Source organism: Taeniopygia guttata, chromosome 1, assembly GCF_048771995.1.
Source record: "Taeniopygia guttata chromosome 1, bTaeGut7.mat, whole genome shotgun sequence".
Taxonomy (NCBI): Eukaryota; Metazoa; Chordata; class Aves; order Passeriformes; family Estrildidae; genus Taeniopygia; species Taeniopygia guttata.
The window spans coordinates 97,343,819-97,370,884 of NC_133024.1; the positions used below are offsets into that span (position 1 = coordinate 97,343,819).

Here is a 27,066-nt window from a genome sequence, read left to right on the forward strand (position 1 = left end):
GGTCTAAACCCCTAGGACAAAACAATAAAAATACCCACACTACCTACAGCTGACCATTTTCGTTATGGTTATGTGGCCAAGTTATGCTCAGGACGAACTACAGATTCCAAATAACACTTCTTTAGATATAAGAAGCCTGAAAGGTACTTTGTAAGCTGTCTGGGAAAACTTCAGCATTATGAGGTGACATATATACTTAAGTTTTGTAACTTGTCCTGGCTACAGGAATAACGAGTGATTGCTTCCTGCAGTTGAAACACATCCACCGAAGATCAGACTGGAAAAGTAATGACAAGTTTTCTGGGTTTCTCAACACCAAAAGACAATTATCTGTTGCTCAAGTAAAGGCAGTTTAAGAGAAAATCATGTAGAGAAACAGAAAACATCCCTGTGTAGATGGTAGGGGGCTAAGAACAGTCTAGAACATTGATGTGAAAACGTCCAGATAGCAAAGAATGAAATGAACAGTTAAATTTATGTAACCTGCAGTTTGAAAATTCTTTTTTTTTCCTCTCTATTGATCATGATGCACTCTATTGTACAAGATGCACTTGTTAGATGATGATTAGAGTCAAGGTGTGTATGATGCACATTAGGAGAAATTTATGAAAAGAGTTTGGCTTAACATCTTCCTTCAGAATAAATGTAAGAAGGGCAATGAGCTGTTTTCCAGAATATAGTCAGTGAGACAGTAGGAGTTGTATCTGCTGACAAAGAAAAGTGGAGCTAAGTGATCAAAGAGATTTCAATAGCAGCTGAATAGGACATCACAGAGCTGTGGATCTAAAATAGAAGCAGCAATTGAAATATTCAGTATTCAGAAAATATCCAGATATAATGTTAGAAGCCATAGAGCAAAGCCAAGAAGCATTGGGAATTTGGAAGCTAGGAGGAAGATTACTGGAGCTATGTGAAAGTTAGGAGCATTGAGGGGAATTTGGAAGCTGTGGATGGCCAAGATCAAGAAAAAAATGCTAAACTACAGAGTGGCAGGAAAAACTTTAGGGGTTTTATGAAAAAAATTTATACTTTCTCAGTAGGGTTATTCATTTAACAAATTTGTATGTTTTTATACTTGCAGGATAGAACAAGCTTTGGAAGAACAAGATCAGCATTTGAAAACAATAGAATCACAGGTCTCAAAATGCAGAGATAATAGGTTTGGACAGATGTGACTGTAATGTTGTCAGCTGCTGCTATTCCATATCAAGGCCTCTAATATTTGCTTTTTACTCTTCAAGCCAAAGTCTGTGAAGACAAGTGATGATAAGCAAATATTAGCTGCTTTTTTAAGGTTTTTAAGGGAGATTATGAGAAAATCTTGAAATCATGACAAAGAAGTACACTAACAGTTGAAAATACACACAACGAAAATAGCCAGAAACTATTTCTTTTAAATCTCAGATTTTTCATGACCATTTCAAGACCAGAGACACGATTTGCTAACTAAATGATGTAACTGAGGGCAGAAATTGGTCAATGGACTCTTGCAAATAATGACAGTAAAATGAAGGAACTAAATAGCTTGATATTCAGATTGTATTTCCAGAGATACAATGGGCACTTTTGTCAGTTCTTTTAAGTCTGGGGTTTTTTTCCCCAACAGAAATTATCCCATAAAAATAATTTTGTAATTGGAAGGGAAAAAGTCAAACAAACAAAAATCCTTACCAATCAGAAGGCACTGTGATTCAAAAGCTACTAAAGCCCTGAGTTACTTTGACTTTTTTTGGTGTAATATTTTTTAGTATGGGTGCTGTAAGGAGAATCATAAAGTAAGTTGTATGCTTAGATTTACAAAACTGCAGAGCAAAGAAATCAAGATGGGCAAAAATTTTTCAGTTGTATGTAAACCAGAGAATTTCTGATTTCTGCTTCTGATATTTAGAAGTCTCTTATTGTTCCTTGTCTCTCACACCTTTGCTGGAAGTGCTTCCTGTTGCAGGAGCTGGTTCACATATGTTTTCTCAGGTCAAGCTGACTTGTAGCCGTTTCAGTCTTTGTCCTGGCTAAACTGACCATTCCTTCCTGACAACTAGTTACCAGAAAAGAGCATCTTGTTCTTTGCAGATTATTGCAGCCTACATATCAGGCAAGACCGTTTCTAACCATAATGAGATGATAAAAGGAAGAAAGCAATTTCTGGTTGAGAGTTTTAATTTCTCCTGTTTGGCAGACACCTTCCTTATTGCTTTCATTTACCAAAAGAATGTTTTTTTATTTTCTTTAGCAAAGTACAAAGCTTCAAGTGGGGATGGCACTAACTTTTGAATTCTGGTCTGCTACTTTACTCTATGACCACCAAGGAAAAGATAATCACATTTAGCATGTGAATCACCATAATTTATTTTGCATGACAGCCTTCATGACTAGTTTTAATATGTAATTTCTATATTGTAGCTACTGGATAAACACTATTTAGCTGTTGGGCACAAGAGTCTTAATGGGCCAAAAAGAAATTTGCTTTGCTAAGCCAGCAGATAAAGGAATATATAATAATTATGAGGATAAGAGCTTTAACTGGATGCATTAGGGAAAAAAGAGTGGATCAAGACAATCACCAATTTCATTATAAGGTTCAGTACTGGCAAATATATATTAAAAGACTGTGGGAAATTCAAGTTGGTTTTTTGTCTTTGTTCTGGCTCTGAAAACAATTTTAAAGGTTCTTGTGTTACTGAGTGGACAGTGAAGTATGCTTTTCCTTTATTATGTTATTTTGAAGTCAAATTGCCCTTTTCTGTCTAGCAATGCTGTTAGTTCTGATAAACCTGAGGTCATACTGACAAATTTCCTTTTTCACTGATTTGAAACATGCAGTCTTAATGGCAGCTGTGATATCCTGTCACAGAGTCTAAACATTCTAGACTAATCAGTACTAAAAATCTCAACAGTGATTTTTAGTACTTATTAGTCAGAAACTAAAAATCAGGAGAGTGGGCAAAATTTGGAATTTTGCAAGAAACTCAGAATAAAATGTGGCCTACAAAATTAGTCTTTGAATAAGATGCATTAACTGGAAGAATCACAAGTTTGACTTTGAGATGCTTTAAAAACCTTTGGTGCTGACAGTTAAACATATTTCTTTTTAATTGTGTAAAAAGAAAACAGAAAGAGGGCAATCAGAACAGATTCTAGAATTATGCTGTGGCAAGCCAAAATACTTGTATTTCCATAAGCCAAACCCCTTATTTATATTTCCTCTACAATGATGAGATACTTAGCAAGAAGTGTCTGTAATTTGTGCAAGGATCTGGACCAGCAAAGAACGGGAATGATAGAAACCCAACCCCAACTCCCCAACCCAAAACATTCAATTTAGCTTGGGGGTTTTTGTTTGTTTTTTTAATTTTGGTTTTTGCTTGTTTGTTTGTTTTGGTTTTGTCTTTCTTGTTGATGTTGTTTGTTTTTTTGGTGTTTTTTTTTAGGAAGTTCCTTACTGGACTTCAGGTTCAGTTGAAAAATGTACTAATCAAGAATGGAGTTTATTTAGTCATGAATTATCCTAGGAACAGAACATAAATAACCACGTGTTCCAGAACCTGCTCTTTGAAGAAAATTCTTAAGGCAGGACAACTGAGGTAGTTCTGAAGTCACCTATCCAATGCAATCTATTTATTTGTATACATACAAGTTAAAACAGCTCTACCTGAAAGCAAAGACCTTTATTGTCTTAGTCAATTTTCAGATAGCGCTTTGCATATAAGCATATTTCTAAGCAACAATCGACAAAGCCAAGCTAATGGAAAATGCGTAGCGTTTACATAGACTCTGTCACGGGTTATTTAAGGACAGCTCTGCCAAGTAAAACTAGTAAGACACCTATCTAACCCCACATCAACCTAGTTATAGCTGTATTCGGCTTTTTTCAGGTGCCGGTGTCACCCGAAGTACATATCCCCTAGGCAGCCGAGCGCCCGTGAGGGCGAGGGAGGCGCGGGCAGAGCCCGCCCGAGGAGCGGCCGGGCCGAGCGCTGCTCCAGAGGCGCCTGAGGGGCACGGACCGCAGCGGGCTCGGGACGGGGCGGAGGAGAAGGCGGCGGCGGAGTAGAAGGCGTCGGCGGCCATCCCCCCGGCCGCCACCCCGTGGCCGCGAAGGGCCGCCGGCCATACCTGTGCCCCGCGGCGCCCCGGCTCGCCCCGCCCCGGTCCCTCCCGCTGCTGGCGGCGGGGCGGGCCCGCACCGCCGCTATTTGACCCCGCACCGCGCTCCCCGCGCTCCCCGACCGCGCTCGCCGCAGCCCCGACCTGGCCGCCGCGCTCGCCCCGCCATGCCGAACATCGTGCTGTTCAGCGGCAGCTCCCACCACGACCTGTCCCAGCGGGTGGCGGACCGGCTCGGGCTGGAGCTGGGCAAGGTGGTCACCAAGAAGTTCAGCAACCAGGAGACCAGGTGCGTGCCTCTGCCCCCGCTCGCCGCGCGTCCCGTCCCCACGCCCCGCCGGCGTCACGGGCGCAGCCCGGGCACACCCCCGCGCCCGGCGGCTGCCGCGGCGGGGCCCGCTCCGGCGTCTCCCCGGGTCCCGCTCCGGCGTCTCCCCGGGTCCCGCTCCGCCGTCTCCCCGGATCCTGCTCGGTGCAGGTGCAGCCGCGGGAGCTCGGCGTGGTGCGGTGCGGTGCGTCCTGACCGGCACTCGTTCCCGGCTGTGCCCGCTCCCTTCCCCCGCCTGCGGAGCACGAGCACCGCACCGCAGGTGTCCCTGCCGGCTTGTGCTGGCCCAGCTCGGCAGCTCCTTGGCCGGAGGAGGGCTGGCACGGCTCTGGCCGGGTGTGGAGCATCCTCCCTCCTGTGCGGTGGGAATGGTGTTTGCACAGGCAGCCCGTCTGCGACGGCAGGTGCATCCCGCCGCTCGCAGATAATTAACCGCGCAGTTAATCACCTCTGGCTACCTAAGGATAAGAAAAATAGTCTTATAAACTACAGTATGCCATGCAGTTTTGTAAGTAGGTTTGCATACAGGCAGATATAAGAACAGGATCAGATTTTAAAGAGGGTCTAGGTCAAACTGCACTTGCAGAATTTGTTGCAGCTGGTCTTTATTTTGCATTAGCAGCCAGGTGTGTGTGTGGTGGATCCATTACAGCTCATGTAGGGCTCCTCTCCCTAGTCCAAGACTGATGGTCATGCATGAGAGTGATACAAGTTGTTGTGATGGCTTTGGCTTACTCCTGATAGTGCAGTCACACCAGTTTCCAACCAGACAAACACAGGAAGTAACTGGTAGCAGTGCAAAAAATCCTGTGTGAAACCATGAGGACAGCTTGCTCACCTGGAGTCTGGGAACATGCTTGCCAGTGCTTTTTCTATCAATATTACCTCTCTTTACCAGTGTGTCATCTTAGCTTTATGACCCACCTATTTAATTTTCTCAGTTTTAATGAAGAATTTTAAATTGAGGTGACAGTGGTATGTTCACTCCATGAGCTGGTAAGACTGCAGCTGCTTCTCTGTATAGGTATGTGAGTCTAGGCTGCCAGCTGATTCTGAAACACAAGTTCCTGCTGTAAATAGCTGGCTAGTCTCTGAGATTCTTGTGTGTTTGTTTTTATCTGCTCTTGTTCTGAATCTCTTGAAAAAGCATGTTTTGATTGCTTCCTTTGAAAGATTAACATGATGTGTTCTAAAATTGCTCTCACAAAGCTTGTCCTTTTCTGTCTACATTTTTGAATCCTCAGTGCAGTTGCTCTTGTTCTAGTTATGCTCACTGGCATTACTATAAACCCTCTTCCATTGGTGTTTATGCAATCTAATGTTTGCACACTCTAACTCTTCTATTCATTCCTGATAAATGAAAGCTTAAATCTCCTTTCAATTCTTTCCAGCCCCATACTCACTTTATTGCTCTTTGATCTCCTTTCTGCATGATAAAACTTAACTTGTGTATTTGGTTGCATGACTTCCTCGCTAACTTGTCTAATTTTTTTTTATGTTTCTTCTCCAGAGACACTTATCTTAATCTGTGCTTGAAACATAGCAAACAGCAGAACTAAATTGTTTAGACTTCATCCAAGGTAGAAATTGATCTCCACGATTTGCATATTTATTTTATAAGATAAGTTAATTAAATTCTGGGCTTCAGGATGCACCTATTTTTCCAGGCATGGAATATTCTATTTTTCCAGGTATGGAATCTTCTCTCTACCATTAGAAAGAAGGTAGTGAGACTGCTGCGTGTCAGTGGTTTGGTTAATCTAGTAGTGCCAGTTTATTATTTTAGGCAAGTAGCGATGTACACATATGCAGAATGTATTTATTAGAAAGATTATTTCTGATTGCTTCTGTTGCAACATGGCAAGGCTGACATTATCTTTTTTATTTATTCTATTCCCTAAACTATAATGGCTTAATATTTTAAACCTTTAAGTGTTTGGATTTTATCTGTTTTACAACTTCCTTCTTTTGAGAGTCTAATCTGAATTTCCTGTTTCCCCTTCAGCAAGTACAGTTGTATCCACTATATAACATTTCAAGTAATTTTTTTCAATATTCTTAGCAACTTACTTCAGGATTTTGACTTTCCAGTCTTGTAGACTAATGGTCTTCATAAAAAATCTCCAGCAATAATAGTAAGAGAATTCCTCAACAATGTATTTGAAATTAAACTACAGGTAAAGTTGATACTTATGCAGAGGGGTTCTTTCCTGGGGCATCTGGATTTTCAGTCTTTCTGTACTGTTAAATTGTGTGTATGCAAGCAAAAAATGACTTCTTCCTATATACAGTGACTCCAGCACAGTACTTTTAAAAAAAAATTCTTCCAATTTTAAATTTATAAACAAGTGTATTGGCATTATGAAACACACTTGCAGTATTGCAGAATACTAAAACCTGATAGTTAAAAAGCCCAAAGAACCTTAAACCTTCCAGCAGCAAAATCCCCCATGCAAACAGATAAGCCTGGGCCTGAGGGTCAGACTCTTGTTTTGTCAGATCTCTTAAGTTAGCAAGCTGCAGAGAAGATTTACCTTTTGTTCAAAACTCTGTTTTGCTATTTGCTGCATTCTTGTAAATATAAATGATGTGTAAATTGACAACTGTGTGCAGCCCCAGGCTTAAATCCTTGCACAAAGTACTAGCTGGAAGCCTTTCACTTGAGAGTTGTAATTAGTCTGGCTTGCAGAATAGAGTGAAGGAAAGAGTTATTAAATAGTTTGCATTATATTTCAAGTCAAACAGGCTTTAAGTTTAAGTCCCAGTTCTCAGCAGCTGTAAGTGGGTTTGAGAAACTGATGCTGAGGTTAGCCAGGGTTAGGCCCACCACTGACAAGCACTGTGGTTGAATAGCCAGTGCCTGTATGTTTACAGCTCCAGAACATTTAGAATGGGAAAGGCTTCTCTTTTTTTATCTGTACAGGGATTGGTGTACCTAGAAATAGTATCACAGTCCTCTTCTGAGTTAGGTAATCAATATTGTTTCTGGTTCTGTAGCTGGTAAATGTAATGTCTGTGCTGAGAAAGTGGGAGAAATTGCTGGCAGACTCAATTACCACCTATTTTTTTCCTCCTTCCCTTTGAACTGTATGGAAATGCTTTTCTTTAGCTGGCTACTAAAGTCAGGCAACCCTACCAAATGCAGCACCAGAGCTCCTCAATAAACTGTGGTTGTGGACAATAACTCTGTTAGTCTGCATAGCTTGTGTGTCAGTTAAGTGCTAGCCACAGTGTCATCGTAGGAACTTGGGTGGCACCACCTTATTTATCTGGCAAAATGATAAGGACTGCAGTGGGGGCTTAGTCAGTTTATCTTCTTCAAACCCCACAAGCCAACTGTCATCAGCAGTTTTGAGGCTGGAGGAAGAAGAAAGGAATGTAAGTCCTTAAACAGGGATGGCTGTTGTAGCCTCAGCATCATGAAACTGTTAGACTGACATGTAACAGATGCATACAGATATTAAACACTCTGAAGCTTTTTGCAAAATTGTCTTCAAATACACTGAGGTGGCATATAATTAGAGTTGCTGTACAATTAAACCCCAGTGCAGATATTTTTGATGAGTCAGTTGAAAAAATATGATTAAATTTATTACTTTGTAAATAATTTTATTTTCTTAGAAGGTACTCTTCCTTCTCTGAAGATTATTTATTTTAACTCTGCCCTTGATTACTTATTATTCTCAAAATGGAGAAACTACTCACAGATGGCATTCTTTTGCACACATTTTTTGTGGTGAAAGTGCTATTAGTCACCCATTCCTGTGAGGTTCCTGGCTTCTTGCTGTCAGATTCACTGGCTGAAGTGAGTCTTGTAGATTTTCTTGATCCAAGAGGAAGGGAATTGAAGTCCTGCCTGGCACATATGAATTTGAAGTCTTCCTGCCCTCAGCCTTATTCAGCTGCTGAAGCTGGACTGTTTCAGAAACATCAAATTAAAGTGAATGTCATTTAGCTTTTATAGAAGGAAATATGGAAAGACTACAAAGGGACATTGTCTGCTGTATGGGAAAAGCTGAGCTGTTGATACAAGAGCCATTTTTTTGTGAGTAAATTAAACTGGATGTCATGGGCTGATATTTGATCTTGGAAATTAGGAAAAAGTAGCTGATGTTTCCCTGGAGAAACCAGGATGGGTTTGAGTCTATATTTTACACAAAGTAGCAAAATGAAATCACTTTGTTTTGTGAAGAAAGTAACTGAAAGACATAAAGAGCAAACCTGGAAACTTATGTCCTAGGGATTTGGAATTTGTCACCTGCCTTTAAGCCTTCCTTCTTATCTCCCCATCAGCATCCTTGTACTGCAGTTCTGTCAGATGGGACATGAGCTTACTGCATCTCATGTAACCTGGTTCCTTTGGCTTCAGCTGGTGTGGATCCATGAGCTGTATCACCCTCGCTGAGTAGATGGTTTGGTGTTTGCAGATCCCTAACCATGGAATGAGCAAGCTGAGGTCACAAACTGGTGTTAAAATGGCTGAAAACAGCGGGGATTAGGGACACATGGGGATGTGAAGTGTTTCTTCATAGTGCCCAGCTGGGCTGGTTGTGGTCTGCCTCTCTGTGGGGGCAGCTGTTTCCTTCTATCCCAACTTGCTTACATTGTCATGAGCAAGTGGAGGCTGGAGAAATAGATTTTACCAGCGTGATTAAAAAGGTAAAAAATTGTTTCTGGACTGTGCACTGTAGGTGTTAAAGCCTACACAACAGTGTTTTGTTTGTATAGGGAATTGAAGACACAGCAAATATGGCGATTTATTGCACTGTTCATTTCTCTGAATTGGAAAAGGACCTAAATCCTTTAGAGCTTTTGGTTTGAGAATTCTACTTATCCGACCTTGCCATATATGGTGCACTTTTAACTTTGTGTAGATGCTAAATATTTGAAATTTAAAAAAAATCCCCCTCCAAAAAAACTCAAAAAACAAAACAAAACACACCACCTTCCCCACCCCACCCCCTCAAGAAAAATAAAGGCAAGCCAAATAAAAACCCCTGATATATGCAGATAGTAGATGACAGTCCCAGGTGTCCTGAGGTGCAGAGTTTGGTACTCGGCCTTTGAAGAGTTTTTGCACATGTTCAGGCTTGTTAGATGTTTGTTTCCAAATTTTTGAGGGTAGTTTTTTGGACTGCATGTTGTTGAACCCAGAACTTGCTCAAGAAAAAGTGTTTTCCTCTTGTTGTGGCAGGCTGTGTGCCAGAGTGGAGGGTAACAAGATATTTCCTATCTTCTGGTGTTTACCATACCAGTGCTCTGCATTAGAACTGGGCAGTTATTAATGGAGACATAGCAGGGGAGCTATTAGTCAAAGTGGAAAAGCCTAGAGTTAAGGGGATACCGTGGGTGCCAGGAGATACGGGATCCCTATAGCCTTAAAACCAGCTCTGGCATTTTTATTGTTTCTTTGTTGTTTTGGACTTTGCTGGTACCCACTTTGCTGTATGACATTACACCAGATGAAATATTTTCCCAGTAAGTTAAAACTCTTGGGTTGAAAGACTTTACTCTGGGAAATGTGTTCCCAAAGGTAAGAGGTCAAACACACCCTGCTGCTCAGTGCTTGCCACTGGCTGGGTTTCAATGAGTTGCAAACTCAGCATGTGGATTTGTTTCATCACTTTTGAGATATCGATCCATTTGCACGCCGTATGAGGACTCTAGACCTTCGTTTTTGGCCTCTTCTCTGGGTGTTGGAAGGGCCTGAAGTACACATTTACTTTATTAGCATCTAATTTGCTTGAGAAATGTTACTTTTTATAAGCATGGCTAGAAACGTAATTATTTTTTAAAAAACATAGAGCCCTTGTAAGTGTATGATTTGTACACCCTTTTTATGTATTTACATGATTTACCTTTGTAGTCTGGCTCTACATATCTAATCCCCAGTTTCCCCACAAGTGCTTGGTTTTTAGTTAGAACATACAAATTTATAGTTCCCATCACTAAGTTCAGTTGGGACTGCAATATAAATCTAGCTCAAAAGGATCTCAATCTGCAATTACTCCTGATTCTGATTTTTGCTTAATGGATGCTTCAGCCTTTGAAATAAGTTTGTAACCTAACTGGGTTTTATGCTGTATCCTTAATTCATGGTAATTAGTCTATTCAAGTTTCTACTTATTAAATTGAATTCTCAAATCAGGCTTTGCAAGTTGAAGGCAGATACCAACACATCAACTGGGTATTCATCATGTCCTGCCGTATGTGTATCTTTCCCAGCTAGAGCCTTGTGCTTCTGGATGCCAAGCAACTGGCTCAGAGTTAATTACTTTTGTGGGCTATTGATTTTTGTAAATTTCCTTTTTAAACACAATTGTGTGGTGTCAGGGCTTTTAATGTACAGGTTCTGTTGACTCTTCATGAAGAGAAATTTATTTAAACTGTTACCAAATAGCTGAATTTGATTAAATTGCATAAAGCAAACAGAGCTTGTAATCTTGAGGCAAGAGCTTGTTTTTGTGTCCTTCCTCTGTGTCCTATGTGAAATTGTTTAAATAACCTCATAACAGTTAATAAGGTCATTATATAGATGGGGGAATTTAGTAGTAATGTTAATAAGATAACTGTCACAGAGGTTGACTGCAGTTAGCTTAGTATTGTCTAATAGATATTTGAAATACCTAATGCAAACACCAGATTCTATAGTTTAATAGTCTTTTTTTGGTTGACTGAATATGAAAAGAAAGAAAGAAATTGGCAGCCCTAACTGCCAATTCCCAAAACACAACCCAAACCCCCACCAGTGTGGTTAGTACAGGCTGTATCTGATGGAATACTTGCAACACAATGACTGGTTGTCTTTTACTCTCTAGCTTGGGGAAGGTGAAATAGGCAGCTCTATGTGTATCTCTTTGTTGAGTCCACACAATACCTCTTAACACCAATCTTTGAGATGGTAGATAATAAGAGATACTGATCTGTTGCACAGCTCTGTCTTGTTGACTGGGAAATGTGACTACTCACATTTCTATGTGACAAGTAAGTATGTCATTCTAGCCTTAAAAACATAGCTACACTTCTTTTTCAAATGCACTAAGAGAGAAAGAAGTAGCATGTTTGTTTTCTAGGTTATGTACAAGTTGATGTTTATTGGTAGCCCAAGATCGTAAGAAAAAAATACAATTAATGATAATGGAAAAATCATCACTTCAGGTACACTGCATTAACCAGACCTGTATTTATCTGAAAGTATATTCCTTGACTTTCTGAAAACTGTTATTTTTTAATGATGTGCACAGAAGTGACAGTTTTTAAAAAGAGTGAAACAACTCCAAGTGTTCTTTCAGTAGGATCGTGTACTTCTGTCACTCAGCCAATTTTTTTCCTAGTAATGTTAGACTTAGTTGTTCTTTTTTTTTTTTTTTCCTAAGTAATAAAATAATTTTTCTTTGGGCATATTCCAAAGGTGTGGTGTGAGATAACACTTATTATAAAGCAGGTCTGTGTAACTGCTGAGACAGGGTGCAATTAGAATTTTTTAAAGCCCTCACAATAACCACAAAGCCATAATAATGATTGTAGCCACATCTGTAAGCTTGTGAGTAGATATTTCACATGGAGCTGGGTTTGTGTTCAGGAGGGCTCCTACTTAAGCCTGGCTATTTTTTTCCAATCATGTATCACACTTAGTATCTTGCTGAAAAAATGTTATGTTGGCCAAAACTTGTCCAGCTTCAGAAAGGGAAACAAGAAAATATTTCAATCAAAACAGTATTCTTTGAATGGCCTCATTCCACTAATCAAAAACTTAGAGAGGGAAGTAACAACTTTGTGACTAAAAAATTGTGTCTTTGTGGAATGATGAAAGCCTCTGAAAGGTTTCCTGACATATATGCAGATGATGCTGTCCCTGACCACCTCTGTCCTTCATGACACCTGATGTTTGATGATTTGCTTTCTTTTGACCTTAAAAAAATCCTGCTAGTAGCATTCCTAGGCAAAAAATTTTATTCAGTTAAGGAGAAAAATTAATATAGGATCTTTGTATAGCTGGTTTGGGGCTGCGGAGAACTCAAATAGAAGAGCTGAGAGCATGTACTCAACTAGATAATGATAAATCAAATGTATACTTATCATTAAGGTGTTTAAAAGCAGTAAATTCCTTTCTGCTGAAAGCTCAGGAGTCTTACATAGCACCCTGAGAGCTGATAAACAAAACTTGTTAGGACTATGTTAGACTAGAGCAAGCCTCAGCACTGAAGGACCCATTCTACCCACATCTGGGCCATTTGCATGGTTTCCAGTCAGAAACTTCTGCTTCTTTGTGTCTTGGGTAAAGATAGAACCTTTTAAATAAGGGCTCAATACCATTTAATGACTGAGACTAACATAGTAGAGCATGGATTTGCAAGGTCTGATCACTTAATCATTTAGGAAGTCTGTATGTTTTGAGTACATTGTACATGGATTTAGGAAAAAACTAAGGTTTTTCTGTTATATTTATTTGTAAGTTTTGGAGTAACATGTGAAAAGTTAGTGTGATTCAGCAGTAGATGTTTTTTGTTGGATCTAGAATTGAGAAGGAACTATGCATTCAACTGTTTTATTTCTCCTGTTTGTTTTTAAGTTCAATTTAGTTTTTGAATTCTGTGGTGTGAGCAGTGATTGATCCCAGAATTTGTCTTGAAATCTGTAGAAGAACAAAAAAACTTAGATACTCACATACAGAACCAAAGCATGTAAGCACAGTCAGAGCAAAGAGAACAACTGACATAACATGAGAGTTGAAGCATGATAAGCTGTTGATTAGCAGCCTTCTTAGCTTTTCTGTAAGATTTTTGTCTTTTAAAAATGCTTTACTTGAACATTATGGCATAGATTTTACAGCTGTTGGTTGGTGCTGACCTGATGAACACAATACTGGCTTATATTGAAATTGTCAAGGAGGCTTTTAGGGAAATCACTGCAAAAATAATCCTCCTCTAAATGGGAAGTTTACAGAAAACCTATGGTAGTTTGTTAAAACATAACTGGATTTTTTAAATTATTATTTTTTAGTAATGCTTTTCCAATCATTTACGTGTCGAACTGATCATCTCCTGCTCTTTCAGTGTAGAGATTGGTGAAAGTGTGAGAGGGGAAGATGTTTATATTATCCAGAGTGGCTGTGGAGAAATAAATGACAACTTAATGGAACTACTCATCATGATCAATGCTTGCAAGATTGCATCATCCTCCAGAGTGACTGCTGTAATTCCATGTTTTCCCTATGCCAGGCAAGATAAGAAAGACAAGGTAGGTAAGAATTGTGTCATTTTGGAAGGCTTCTGTTCAGCTTGCTCACTTGAAATTTTTGGAGATTAACAATTTTCATATACATTTAAGTGATTTGAAAGATTACCCCCTCTGCCATTCTTTTCTCTTGATAAAATATTCAATTATTTTATCCACAAGGAATGAAGTAAGACAATTTTTTTTTGCTTGTGTTTTGATAATTGACATGCCTTCAGTTTGCAAAAGTAGGTATATTCTGTGTATGTGGTCTATTGCAGAGTACTTTGCTAGAAAACTGCATTTTATTGGATTGTAGATCCTGCTTTTTCAAATTTTTTGGGGTTTTAAATCCCTATTAATGTGGCGAGAACACCTTTTTAAGCATTTTAATTGCATGGAATTAAATACTAAATTCAAAATTCTGTAACAATTATGTAGGTAGGTTTTATCTTAGATGGTTAAACAGAGCAAAATGGAATGAACTGATAAAATACACAATACAGAACAGAAATTAACAAAAACATTATTTTAGGCTGCCAGACAGATTAAAAAAAATTCTGTCTGTAATAATTATTTTGATTTATGAAGACAAGAAATTCTATGGAAACCCCATAAATGCTCTACTGATTTTATTGCCTTTTTCCTGAATTTGATCTGTCATAACTGATGAATATATCAGTTCAGCCAAATTGGTAACACAGTAACAAACCCTCTGTGGGAAGTGAGACTGATTTAAAAAAAAAAATAAAACTAGACTTTATCTCTACTATATATACAAAAATCTCCTTTGATAGATTATATGCATGGTACACTTAAAGTAAGATCACTTGAACAGAACTGATAAGAAATGTGAGTTTAGCTTTAAAGGTTGGATTGCAATGGTTGTATTTTTTGGAGATTGACTCTCTCCTTTACTTCCTGTAAATGGACTGCCCCCTCTTTTTTACTTTGGACATCAAGCAAACCATTCTGCAAGCCTTCTGTTGATCTTTCTATTCTTTTAAATTAAAAACCTAACAGGAATGAAGTAATGGAGAAGCTAAAAATAATAGCAATTATTACAAAATATGTAATAGTCAGCCTGTGATATCCAAGAATAAAACTAAAAAAACCCTTATTTTCTGGTATATTAATTATTTAAGTGCAGGCTCTGTAATACCATACTACTACAGTGAAGGTCTACTTGTTATACTTCCAAAAATGGAATTCAGGAATTAAAAAGTAAGATCCTATTATTTGCCTAATTCTCTTGGTACTTCATATTTGCTGTGTTTTGTAGTGGATGATGCTTTCGCTTGATCACAAGGGCTGAAATACTTTATATAAAAAGACCTTGAAGGGACAACAGTAAGCCTTTTGTTGAAAAGAAGGGAAAGCACCTCACTATGTTTTGATTTCCCACTTCGTATTTGGGAAGTTCTGCTGTACCATCCTCTAAGTTCACAGTGTGGGAGAAGGATGAGTATATTCCAAAATTTCCAAGTATCTCCATGCATGTTGTGTCAAGGGTATCCAAACTTCACGTGGCAGACTTCCAGAGACATTTTAACCCAGCACCCTAGTGTGGTGGCACAGAACATGACATCCAGGAGCATTTTGTATTTCAGAAATGCCACCTGAAGATGAATAGCCTAGGAAAGTGATTTTGATTAATAGATTTTTGAGATTTTTTTTTCCAGAGTGTTCTCTGTGTTTCACTGAGTTCCACAATTGTAGGCATATATTTTTTTGTTTTTGTTGTTTGTGAGGGCCTTTTCCCCCCTCTGTTTTGCAATTGAGAAAATGTTTGCCATCTTTGGAAATTAACCTTGGTAGTTGACCTCCATGTTGCAAAATAAGCTATAATACAGCTGTCAACATTGGGCAGCTTATTGACAGGGACATCTTCCCTCCTGCTTGCATCAGATCACTTGGTCTTTGACCCATCATGAGTGCACAAGCTTTGTGCTGAAGTGTCAGTAAAGTGCCAGCCATTTTCTTCCAATGATCGTACACAGATTTTCTTCTGTGGTGGAAGACGTTGCTGTAGTTTGCTTGACTATGAACTGAAGCAGTGTCTTCTTCAGTAGATGGATGTTGTTTTCTAGTTTGAATTTAAGTTAGTGACTTTAAATCATTGTGAACTAAATAGACTGAATCCTTGCTGCCTAAAATAACCATGTATTTGTCATACCTCTGGTGTAGTTATGATTTCTGAGAACAATGAAAGTACTCTTCATTTATCCCTGTAAGAAAAGGGCCTTGTAGTAAAAATCTTAGTCTGAACAATCTAGTCTACTCTGAAAATTTTAGCACTAAACCTGGACTATCATTAAATGAGGAACAGATTAAAAACAAACAAAGGCTTACTGAGAGTGATAAAAAAGTCAGTAAATTAATTTAGATTCAGTCAAATGCTGTCCTAAACTAGAATATTTCTGATACACAAGCTAGCTAAACTTAAAAATAGCTCAGGTGTTTCTGTGCTTTGACTGTAACTGCACTTATGCATCCTCTAATTATGCCAACCTTCCAAGCTGTGGGCAGGAAATATTTATGTAGGATGCTGCAGAGATGCCTTTGAGATAAGTTAGAAGTACAGTGACAGATGAGTTTGGTGTTCTACAGCTCATGTAACTTTGTTTTTTTGATTTGTAGAAGGGGTCCGTGGAGCGTTGGGTAGGTATCTTTTTTTTTTTTTTTTTTTTAATCTAACACTATGCATTTCCATTAATATGGCCTTAAAGGGTGAAACTTACTGGGTTACATTACATATAACTAGGAACATTTTCCGTTTCACTTCTTGATTTCAGTTGTGTTTCACCTAGGCCATGACAGTAATCCTGTGGAATAACTGCTACCCTAGATTCTAGTTTTAAAATTATTTGGATATTCAAGATAATGGCTGTCAATTTCTGAGGCTTCAAAGCAAATCTCATTTTTGAAATTACAAATTTGGGTAATGCATTAGTGAACATTCAGTATCCATACACTTCACAACTGGCTTTCTTGGAAGTGAAAGTTCCAGTTATAAATCTTTGGGCTTTCTTTGATTTCCTTTCTTTTTTTTTCTTTTTTTGTTCAGTGTGCATGTGATGAATATTGAGCAAGACAATGTACTAAGATGCTTAAAAGCAACAGAGCTTTGATCTTAATGGACAACTTTTACTTTCAGCTATGTGTCCTTTGCACAGTTACTCTTGTGATGATGTTTATATTAGTTTTGTGGATTCCCCCTGCCACTGGTAATTCAAGTGATTTTTTTAACAATTTAGTTTCTGTGCATAATCTAATACTGCATTTCATACTAATAATTCTGAAAATCATCTAAAGTTACATCAATGAATTGAACAATGAATACTGTGAGTCTGTGTTCTTACCTCTCTCATCAGAAGGGAACCTTACAAACTGTTTTATAAGGAAAATCATGAGTTCCATGAAACTTTGTCATCCAAGTCTCTGAATAATGAGGTCAGGTTACCTGAGGTTCCCATGAAGGGAAGTGTCCAGCCTGGAAAGATAGGATAGTACAAGCAGGAGAGCAAACCTATCATTTCAGATTTACCTGTTGGTCCAGCTTAGTGTAGGCATTAAACTAGAGCTTTGCAAAGAGCTGGTAAGAGAACACTGCAACAGAATGAAAAGAGTAGATACTAATTTTTTTGTTGTTGTTGTTAGATGTTGACCGAGATTTGAGAGTATTTTTAAGTTCAGCATAAAAATGTCAGGTGCTAAAATGAGCTGAAGTGATCAGGAATTCAAATGGCATGAACAAAAATTTGCTACTAATAATATAAATATCCAGAAAGCTCTGGATAACTTACAGAACTGAACTTAAATGAAGAGCAGTGTGCTCAGTGGAAAATCAACTGTGCTGAGCAGTAATGATGATCAATTCTTCTGGAGCGACATGCATCTGAATTGCAAAGATCCAGGGAATTGCTGGCTGTTGCATCTGCTTTCTGTGTGTCTTACACAGACAAACTGGGGGTGATGTTCTGTGAAACACAACACCCAAAAGGGATGGTTTCCAAAATGAAGAATTTCATTAATGATGGTGATAAACTTGATCTGGCCATAAAATGAGACTGTGGTATCTCAGTTTCTATTCTGGAAGTGTGTTGTCAATCTGCAGGTTAAAACAGAAATGCCCAGTGTCCACCCAGACTAGAAACAGTTTTGATGGAAATACTGGCTTCTTGATAGGACACAGATAGAAAAGCATCCAGGCTAAATTGTCAATGATTCAGCTTATTGTCACTTATGCCCTTGAGCATCAATGGAATGAAAGCAGAGGTGCTCTGTAATTATGTGTATTGTCTGGAAGGAGAGGAAGTTCCTGGGAGGTGAAATGAGGCTGTTTGACAGGGAGATGTAGCAGGAGAGAATACTGTGCCAGCAGAAAGCAGTCTGATATTGAGATGGAAAATCTGACTTGCAGTTCTGCCTTCATGCTAATGTTATTGCCAGCTATTAGTCTTATTTAAAGATTAGCAAAAGAAAGCAGGAGGTTTTGTTTAGTGTAGAGAAAACTGTCTAGGGAAACACAGGTCTTTACAGAGGTTAAAAAAATGAAAAAACTTTGGAGTACCTAAAAAAAAAAAGTGATGTATCCTCCAGTCATAGTTTCCTTTTTTTGCTTGTTCTGCATCCTTGATGCTTTTAAAAACCTCTTGACATTGGTATTAACTTTGCTAATAAGATTTTTCTTCTTCTTTAATTCTTTCTACTTAGGATTTCTTCATCCTCCCCTGTGCCTTTTGGGAGAGTACTATACTCCTAATTGCATCCAGGAATTAAACATAAATTAAAAAAAAAAAAAAAAGGCAAAAGACTCCTGCCAAGAAGGATCTGCTACAAGATTTTACCGTGTTATGAAGAAATGCTTGATACTAACTTTGTTTTAAAGCAGTGTTCTCAAAAGTTGGGTTCATTTTGCCTTCAACCTTCAGGTTTTGCAATGTTTCTTAGAACAAGATAGAATTGAATGTTTCTGTGGGGTAGAGAAGTGAAGTTAGCTGAAATTTTAAGTAGAAAAATTGGAAAACTAGATCCCAAATTTTATTTCTTTAATACAAAGCATTATTAGTCAGACTGTGTAAAGTGATTTAGATCTTCCTAAATGCTTTACTGAGTTTCAAAACCCTAGTAACAAGATTTGACTAAAATTCTGAAGCTTTTAATATCTAGATTCCAAATATTGTAAAGGAAAAAACCAAGAAAAATAGCTAATCTTCTTATTGATTGTGTCTAGTAGAAATATTTTTTAAATGTAAATGTTTGTGCTTTATTTCTCAGAGCCGTGCCCCAATCTCTGCAAAACTTGTTGCCAACATGCTGTCAGTTGCAGGGGCTGACCACATCATCACCATGGACTTGCACGCTTCTCAGATCCAGGTAACTTGGTTCTTACCTGTTGTCCTAGAAGCTCTACTGAATTAATGTGACAAGCTGATAGCAATTCTCTGTGGCTTTGGTCATTATTTTGAAAGGCTATGTACAGAACTGTGAGGGTTCAGAGAAAGTCTTGCTACCTGTTTTGAATGAAGCTCCATTTTAGAAAGAGATCAGTCTTGATATTATGGGGTGATTTTTCAGTTACTTCAAATATTTGTGCATTGGAATTTTGGTAGAATTTACCAAGTCTAATATAAGAGCTTCCAGAATATAAAATATACTGGCTTGGGGAAAATTCTCTTAATCTTAGCCTTGTCAGAGATTAGAATGTTGCCCTAGGTAGAGTTTTGTTGTTATAGCCAAGGGTGTAATATTTTCTTAAAAGAAATGGAGATGGAGCCTGGCAACCCTTATCTGGCTTACTGCTGAATCCAACAAATCACAAAACCTTTGCTTCAGACACAGAGCAGACATAATTCATCATTCTCATGTGTACCTTGTTTTAAGATAACTTATTTTTTATAGGAAACACCGTATCTTTCAGTCTGGCACTCCATTTAATCCGAATTTCTTATGCTAGATGGCTCTCACATAAATAAAAAGGTCTAATCCAGATTTCTTGTTTTTACAACTTGTACAAAGATTCCATTTTAGTTTGAGTTCTCCCCATGCTGAAATACTGCTGTTAATGTTAAGCAGTTGAAATTTATGGAAGTTGAGTATTATTCACTGGATGTTTTGAGAGCTTTTTGCTAGCAGGAATTTACTTGAGTGCCTGAAGGTGATAATCTTTTCTGATTCTTATATCAATTGAGAATACCTGTTTCCTTTTTCACTATTCTTGGTTGATTTTTTTTTTTTTGAGATCTTAATATTTATTTGACTTCAGCAGAATTTGATAGTAGTAGCAAAAGCAGAATTAGACCAGTGTAAAATACTAAAGAAGTTCTGCCATTCATGAAAGGCCAAGGCTTGATTCTTTCCCTTTGTCTTCATTCCAGGTAAGATACAAACACCTACTCATGAAACTCTTTTTTCTTTTGGACTAGGGTTTCTTTGACATTCCAGTAGATAACCTGTATGCAGAACCTGCAGTCCTGCAGTGGATTAAAGAGAACATTCCCGAGTGGAGAAACTGTATCATAGTCTCACCTGATGCAGGTGGTGCAAAAAGGTACTATGCAATTCTGAAACAATTAGATTTACATATAGTTAGTGGTTAATGATCTAGTTTATCTAGTCTTCTATATTCCTCTGTGAATTGTGCAAGATATAGGGTACGTCACTGATTAATTCAACTGTGTTGTAAAAACAGAACGGGTAGTTCTTCCAATGCTGTTCATGCTTGAAAACTTTCAGGAGCTTTCTATGCTCTAAAGAAGATATTTTTCTCTCTCCCTGGATATGGCCTCATTAGCTGAATCCCTCCACCAGAGGGAAGAGATTTTTCCTGCTGCTTGCTTCTTTAGCCAAGTTGCTGCACCTCTTCCTGCTTCGCTCTGGAACTGCCTAAGCTTCCCTTCTCTGTCAAAGCACATGGCCCATTCCCACTGTACCTGCTGGCATTTAGGTAAGAGCTTGCTTGACTCATATTTCTTTTTTGATTTCCATTATTGAGTTCCAGATGTAAACCTGCTGACCTCAAGTGTTGCATTATAAATACTAGAAAAAGGGAATGAAAGTTTGAGTGGCGAAGAGTAACTTAGTTAATTTGAGGCTTTCTTCATTCACAGCATGTGTTACTCATTTAGCAGACTCTGTTTTATTTGGTATTGATTGAGCATAAACCAATGCCAAAGCTCAGAAGCAGACTGGCTGGTGAGATGATAAAGCATGCCGTTGAGGCAAAATGCTTATTCTCAGGTTTTATTGCTCATGCTGCTGCTGCAGAGGGAACAAAGATAAATGAAATAAGACTCCTGTAAGCCAATAGCAATTTAAATGTCTGAAATGTAGTATGAGGAAAAGTGTGAAAAACTGTCATCATTTGATTTAAATTGAAGTCCTTGAGTCTGTTGTGAACATTCATGTTGTAATGATTTTTAGGGAAATAAGACTGAGTGGAACTCCTAGTTTTTTGGTTTTTTGTTTGTTTTTTTTTTTAGATTAATCAAGAATGTGAAGAATATAGAAAGTATTCTAGAAGATTAAAAGATCACTTAGTTAAATTTCTTTGTTTGTTCCTACCAGGATACTGTTATTTTTGCATTTGATTTTTATGTTGGTTTTGTTTTTAACACAAAATGCAATCTTTGCTTAGTATTCAAGTCAGAAGACAGCATTTTTTCCCCTAACAAATATTTTTGCATTATCAAATTAATCATATGATTTTATTTCTTCAAAGATCACTGTATTTAATATAGATAGTACAGTTATTTTAGTGTCTTTCTGTTGTAATACAATCAACCAATTTCTAGTGAAGAAGGGGTAGATGTTGTTTTCAATAAATTCATGGCTTCTCCTTAACCTCCAGTAATAATATGTAAAGAAAATTGTTTGGCCTTTCCATTTAAAATATGTAGAACTTCAAAATAAAACCTAATAAATTAATAGAATATGAAAATTGAACATCAATTTAAAATCTAAAATTAAAATCTGTACAATCTTAAAAATTAGATTTGTAAGTATTAACTTAAAATCCGTTTTCTTGCACTCATTTTAAATGCTTGAATTGTCTTTTGTTTCTTACCACTTGCTTGGTTTTTCCCCAGCTTATTAGATGTTGCAACTGAAATAAGGTATGGAAATTCTACTGATATCTTAATGCCTCTGAGGTATTGAGGCTTGCTATGAAATTACACTATCCATAAAAATTTGCCAAAATTTTGGGAGTTTTGATTATCATCCATTTGTTGAAATACAGTAACTAAAACTTCCATATTTAAGTGGTAAAGAAACAAATTCTATTTTTTATTAACCATGCATGTTAATAACCTTGTAAACAACATTCTAGACATAGTCTAAAAAGGCAGGCTGAAAGGTTGCATCAGCATTTAGGAAAAAACATAGAATTGTTTATTCCTGTCTCTTTATACCTAAGAGCTCTATTATTTTAAACAAACTGGAAAAAAGCAATCAGAAGTCTGTAACAAGTGAAGCTTATTATTAGAAGTTTGTTTGGCCACCAGAGGTCACCCTGAAGAGTTTTAAAAGGTCTTTGTCAAGCAGATGTATGCTAAGGGAATTATTAATGAAGTAAGCTACTTGATTACTAGTCAAGTACTGTGAAAAGAATTATTAATCACTATTAACTTGTTTGGATTTTTCTCCCTTTGGCTTGGTTTCAAACCCTGCAATGTTATTTTTCAGTTAGAGTGTTAAAGTGCACATTCCCGTAGGCTTAGAATTGACTTCCCCCTACTTTAAAATACCTAGTGTGACTGGTATTGCAGCAGCTTAATAAAACCTTGTGAATAGCTGAAATGTTTTCAAAGCCTGGCACTTAATGACAGAAAACCAAAGTCAACTCAATTAAAAGAATTATTTTTGGAGTATAACTTAAGACACTCTGGTTCATAATTAGCAGTGAATTAAGATTGCTTCTCCCTGTCTCATTCCTTGCAAAAGTTTTTGCTGTGGTAGTTTGAAAGCCAGGAGACAAAAAACTCTGTTTTGTGACAAATACATATGTATGACTGTTTTTTCTTTTAAAATGGTTCTCTAAACATTGTGCATTTCTTCCTGTAACTTAGGGTTACTTCAATTGCTGACAGACTGAATGTGGAATTTGCTCTCATTCATAAGGAAAGAAAGAAGGCAAATGAAGTGGACAGAATGGTCTTGGTTGGTGATGTGAAAGACAGAGTAGCAATTCTTGTTGATGATATGGCTGACACATGTGGCACAATATGTCACGCAGCAGATAAGTAAGTGTTACTATGATCTGTCTCACTATAGTGTTCTCACCACTCACAGCTGATGACTGCAATTGCTCTCAAAGCCTATAACCCAACCTTGGCCTCTGTAGTATTGAAGTCATTCTGACCCTTGAGTTGGTAGGTCACAGTTCTGTCATTCAGCTGTGTCCTTATTTAGAATATGAAATTGAGAAAATATTTACAGAAATATATGATCTGTACCTAGTAAGAGCACAGAATAAATAAAATGTCATAACTTGGAAAGGACTTGGGCCATCTCATGCACTATACAGTTCCAAGGCAGAAACAAGAGGTCAAAAATAATTTCCTCCTTGAACCTCATCACGGAGCCTTTCCACTCGCCTTAGGCAATCTTTAACAGAGCTTTACTGGATTTAACACTGTAAAGTATTTTCACCATACAATTTTCATGGAAATTTGATGAAATTTTGCAGAGATGTTGTGTAGTTGTTTGCTATCTGCATTCTAATCTACATCATACCTCAAAGTATTCTTTTAGGCCATGCCCTTGAAGATCAAAATCACAAATTGCCTAGCCAACATATTTTTAATAGTCTTGTGCATAGAGGAAATTAATTCTTGTAGAAAACCTTTATTTCTTTCCTGTTTTGAAAGATGTACTCTTTATTTACCTCCAGTACATTTCTAGAGACCATATTCTAAAACTGTCATTCATCTGCAGTGTTCACTAAGAAGGGTGCTTTTGCTTCAGTGGTGCTGCCTTGTGTCATGTTCCTGGCATGAACTAGTGCTTCTCATTAATGTCAAACCCAGGGGGGATGTACTTTGTATAATAAGACTCGTGCACCAAAATACGCCTTAGAACTCTTTATGTCTCAGCAACCTAGATGGTATCAAGCAGATGAGCTAAGAAATATCTATTCAGATACATCAAATCATCTTGATTAAGTAAAAACCGAAGTACACACACTTGGTACATACTCACCATACTCACCCTGTTGTAATGGATACAGCTTGTAGGCTGCAGGTACTAAATGTAGTGCTGAAAAAGACCAGAAAACTTAAGTTCTGTTAAATCATTCAAAATGAGATAATGTTTCTGTGGTTTTGTATTTTTTTCTCTCTTATGCTTCCTCCTGTGCCTTTGTGATAATCTGATTGATAAAAGGCTATTCCTCACAGCCTCTGTTACTAAAGCTAGAGAAGCAAGTAGGACATAGCTGAGTATCTGGCGGCATTGAGGCTATTAGAAACTAAATTAGGATATTTTTGACTCATTCACAAGATGTTCTAGCTTTTTGAGTTATACTTTTTTTCCTCCTCATGCATTCACTTCACTGTGTGCTTGGATCAGCAGCATGTCTTCCCATAACCTTGCAGTAAGCAAGGCTTTTAATCATTAACATTTCTTCTTTCTCAGAAACTCCTTCCAAGCAGAACTGTTTGAATTGCAAATGAAAATAAAGGTGGAAAATAATGGAGGCACAATGGAGTTGTGAATACTGCCATCCAACCTACTTAATTATTTGCCTGGTTAAGATAGAAGGCTTGTATTGGAGTTCATTTTATGTTGTGCTGATATGGTCAGAAGTGCAGCACTGTAGATTAGTATCACTGCTGCAAATATGAACTTTTTAATTTAATTACAATTTTTGTTGGGGATTTGTCTGAGACAATTCAAACTTTTTGAGGTTATACAAATGTCTGAATTATTTTGTAGATATTTTGTATGTAGGACTTCGTAAGTAAAATGTATTTTAGAGATTTTTATCCAGCTTTATCTATAGCCATGTATGTAAACATGCATCACAGCATGCTATTTTTGTGTGTTTTACAGGTTAATGTCTGCTGGAGCTACTAAAGTTTATGCCATTCTGACTCATGGCATCTTTTCTGGTCCTGCCCTCTCTCGGATTAATAATGCATCATTTGAGGCTGTTGTGGTAACCAACACAATCCCCCAAGAAGAGAAAATGAAACATTGCCCAAAAATACAGGTACAGCGGTGTTTTCATGTAATTTCTTTAGACTAGGTATTTGTATTTTACTGCTCACTGGTGCTAGAATCTGTGCCTTGAGACAAAATTAATATTCTTAAATCCATTGTTTACAAACCATTTTGCTAAAACATGTTAAAGAACTGTTTTTAGGGGATTCAGGTAATATAACAGGGCACTTCAAAATATTTGGTATTTGCCACACCTTGAGTATGCTTGATTGTGAAAGAGTGACAAATGTAAAATTTACTGGATTTTTCTTTTTTTTTTTTAATAAATATTATTTGTACAATATTTGCATGTAGGACCTTAGTTATTCTGTTGGGGAGGCCACAGAAATCTTAGGTGACATTATTTTTTCCTGAAAAACACAAATGGAATTGTTCTGAAAAGTCATGTGTCCCTTTTGGAGGTTTTCCTTAGTATAGAGTGGAGAAAAGCATAGGAGATTGAGGCTTTAAATGCTTTACTGGATTTTTTAAAAGCTTAACATTTGGTATTTATTGAAACAGGGCAAGCACTTCAAAAGGTGTGCTTCCTTTAAACTGCATTTATGTGAAGCAGACACTGCCATCTGATGGCAAGAATAGTGGGGCTTTTTGACAACATGCCCTTTGTCAGAAGTACTCAACAATATGATGTTCAATAATCCTACTCAGTGCTTTCTTACTTAATTTGAGTTCTTACTTGGTATTATTGCAGTTCTTATGCCTAAGCTTTAATGTTTTATTACTTTCTAGAAATAAAAGCTACAAAGGTAGATGGAATGTTTGTTTATGTGGTTCTAAACTGCGTAGTTTATTGCTCTTGGCATGCCATCAAATTTTTCTTCGCAATTTTTCTTTCAGTTTATTGACATTTCCATGATCCTGGCAGAGGCAATTCGAAGAACACACAATGGTGAATCAGTGTCTTACCTGTTCAGTCACGTCCCCTTGTAACTGCAGGGGATTACACTGCATTTTTGCAAAGGTCTCTTAAGCTAGCACTGTTTTCAACCAGGAGAAATTATCTTTGTACAATTTGAGAGCTTGTATGTTTAATTGTCATATTTGTCTTGTAATTAACATTTGTTCTTTGTAAATGGGAAATAAATCTCCATCTTGCAGAAACCTTATGAATTCTCTTGAGAGTCTGGAAGTCTTATGTGTTGTGCAAGTTTTTCTATGTGCCCGTTCTCACATTCAGCTAAATGCTGCATCAGATACATTTTTATATACAGAACTGCAAACTGTTCCCAGAACTTAACAGGATGTATACGTGTAAGATCATTCTCTGTGTTAAGTTAAATGTTACAGACCTGAGTTCCTTGTATCTATTAATCTGTTGGGCAAACAGCTGGGGGTATTTTGTTTATGTTTAAGTACCATGAACAGTATTTTGTAAGCTCTAACAATATGTAAAGGTCATGTTAATTTTGAAGCACTGTTGACAGATACAGAGTGTGACCTGTTTGATACACTTAATGTTCACTTTTTTCCCCACAAGATATTTGGGGCTGCTGTTTTCTTTTGTAAATCTCTCATCACATTAAATTGTTTGCTTAACATCTATTCTGTAAAGTTGCTATCTTGTGATTGATGTTTCAGTATTCCCAGCATTATTAATATCACTTGTCTAAATAATGACCAAGCTTTAATTGTGAGCAGTTTGGTGTAAATTTCATTTTTTCTATTTTCAATAGTTTTAGACATTCCCTGATTGTGCTGATAGGAATGATTTTATAAAAGCTTTCCTGTTAATGTTATAAAGATTTATTGTGCCGTGTCCAAACAGAAAATTAAACACACTTACACAGACTGGTCTTGTACCATGGTCTGAAAATACAGTTTTTCAAACTGCAGAGTCAATGGATCATCTCCAAATTCCTATTACAAAATACCACAATACTTGACTGTGCAGTGAGTGAACTAGAGTACAGTAACTAATCTTGAATGCTTTACCATTAGAGAATTAATCATTATGAAAACAACTTTTCCTGTTGTATTATAGAACAGCTTATGGTTAAATATTGGTAATGCAGTCAGTAATGGATTAGGGAAGGGGGGTTGGGACTCAAAATTGTAATTTTGTAATTAGTCTTTGAATCCTATTAGGAACTTTTTTCAGTCTTTCTGTTAGAAGAGTAATGTATATTAAAATTTTATCCCTGCACCTAGATCACAAGAACTCTGCTTTCCTACCCAAAATTGCAGTTTTTAAT

At 37.4% G+C, this 27,066-nt stretch overlaps 1 protein-coding gene across 4 annotated transcripts; it reads left to right on the plus strand.

Annotated features, from left to right (window-relative positions):
• Nucleotides 1-4,198: 4,198 nt before the first annotated feature.
• On the plus strand, nt 4,199-25,980 carry PRPS2 (phosphoribosyl pyrophosphate synthetase 2). Of its 4 annotated transcripts, none has more exons than XM_030280923.4 (8): nt 4,199-4,393; nt 13,489-13,672; nt 16,289-16,309; nt 18,929-19,027; nt 20,077-20,201; nt 22,720-22,893; nt 24,704-24,863; nt 25,712-25,980. In XM_030280923.4, exons 1-8 carry the CDS (start codon nt 4,272-4,274, stop codon nt 25,802-25,804), a joined length of 978 nt encoding a protein of 325 aa, XP_030136783.1. In that variant the 5' UTR covers nt 4,199-4,271; the 3' UTR covers nt 25,805-25,980. The 4 variants fall into 4 exon arrangements, with proteins under 4 accessions (XP_030136783.1, XP_030136785.1, XP_030136786.1 ...); XM_030280926.4 differs by having other exon boundaries at nt 4,267-4,393; nt 13,494-13,672; XM_030280925.4 differs by lacking the exon at nt 16,289-16,309 and having other exon boundaries at nt 4,202-4,393.
• The last annotated feature ends 1,086 nt before the right edge of the window (nt 25,981-27,066 follow it).

Excerpts from the sequence above, each read along its gene's own strand:
- PRPS2 (XM_030280923.4), top strand. The coding sequence starts at position 4,272 with ATGCCGAACATCGTGCTGTTCAGCGGCAGCTCCCACCACGACCTGTCC. Across the intron at positions 16,310-18,928 it reads AGGGGTCCGTGGAGCGTTGG|AGCCGTGCCCCAATCTCTGC; the intron begins GTAGGTATCTTT and ends TTTATTTCTCAG. Across the intron at positions 19,028-20,076 it reads TGCACGCTTCTCAGATCCAG|GGTTTCTTTGACATTCCAGT; the intron begins GTAACTTGGTTC and ends CTTTTGGACTAG.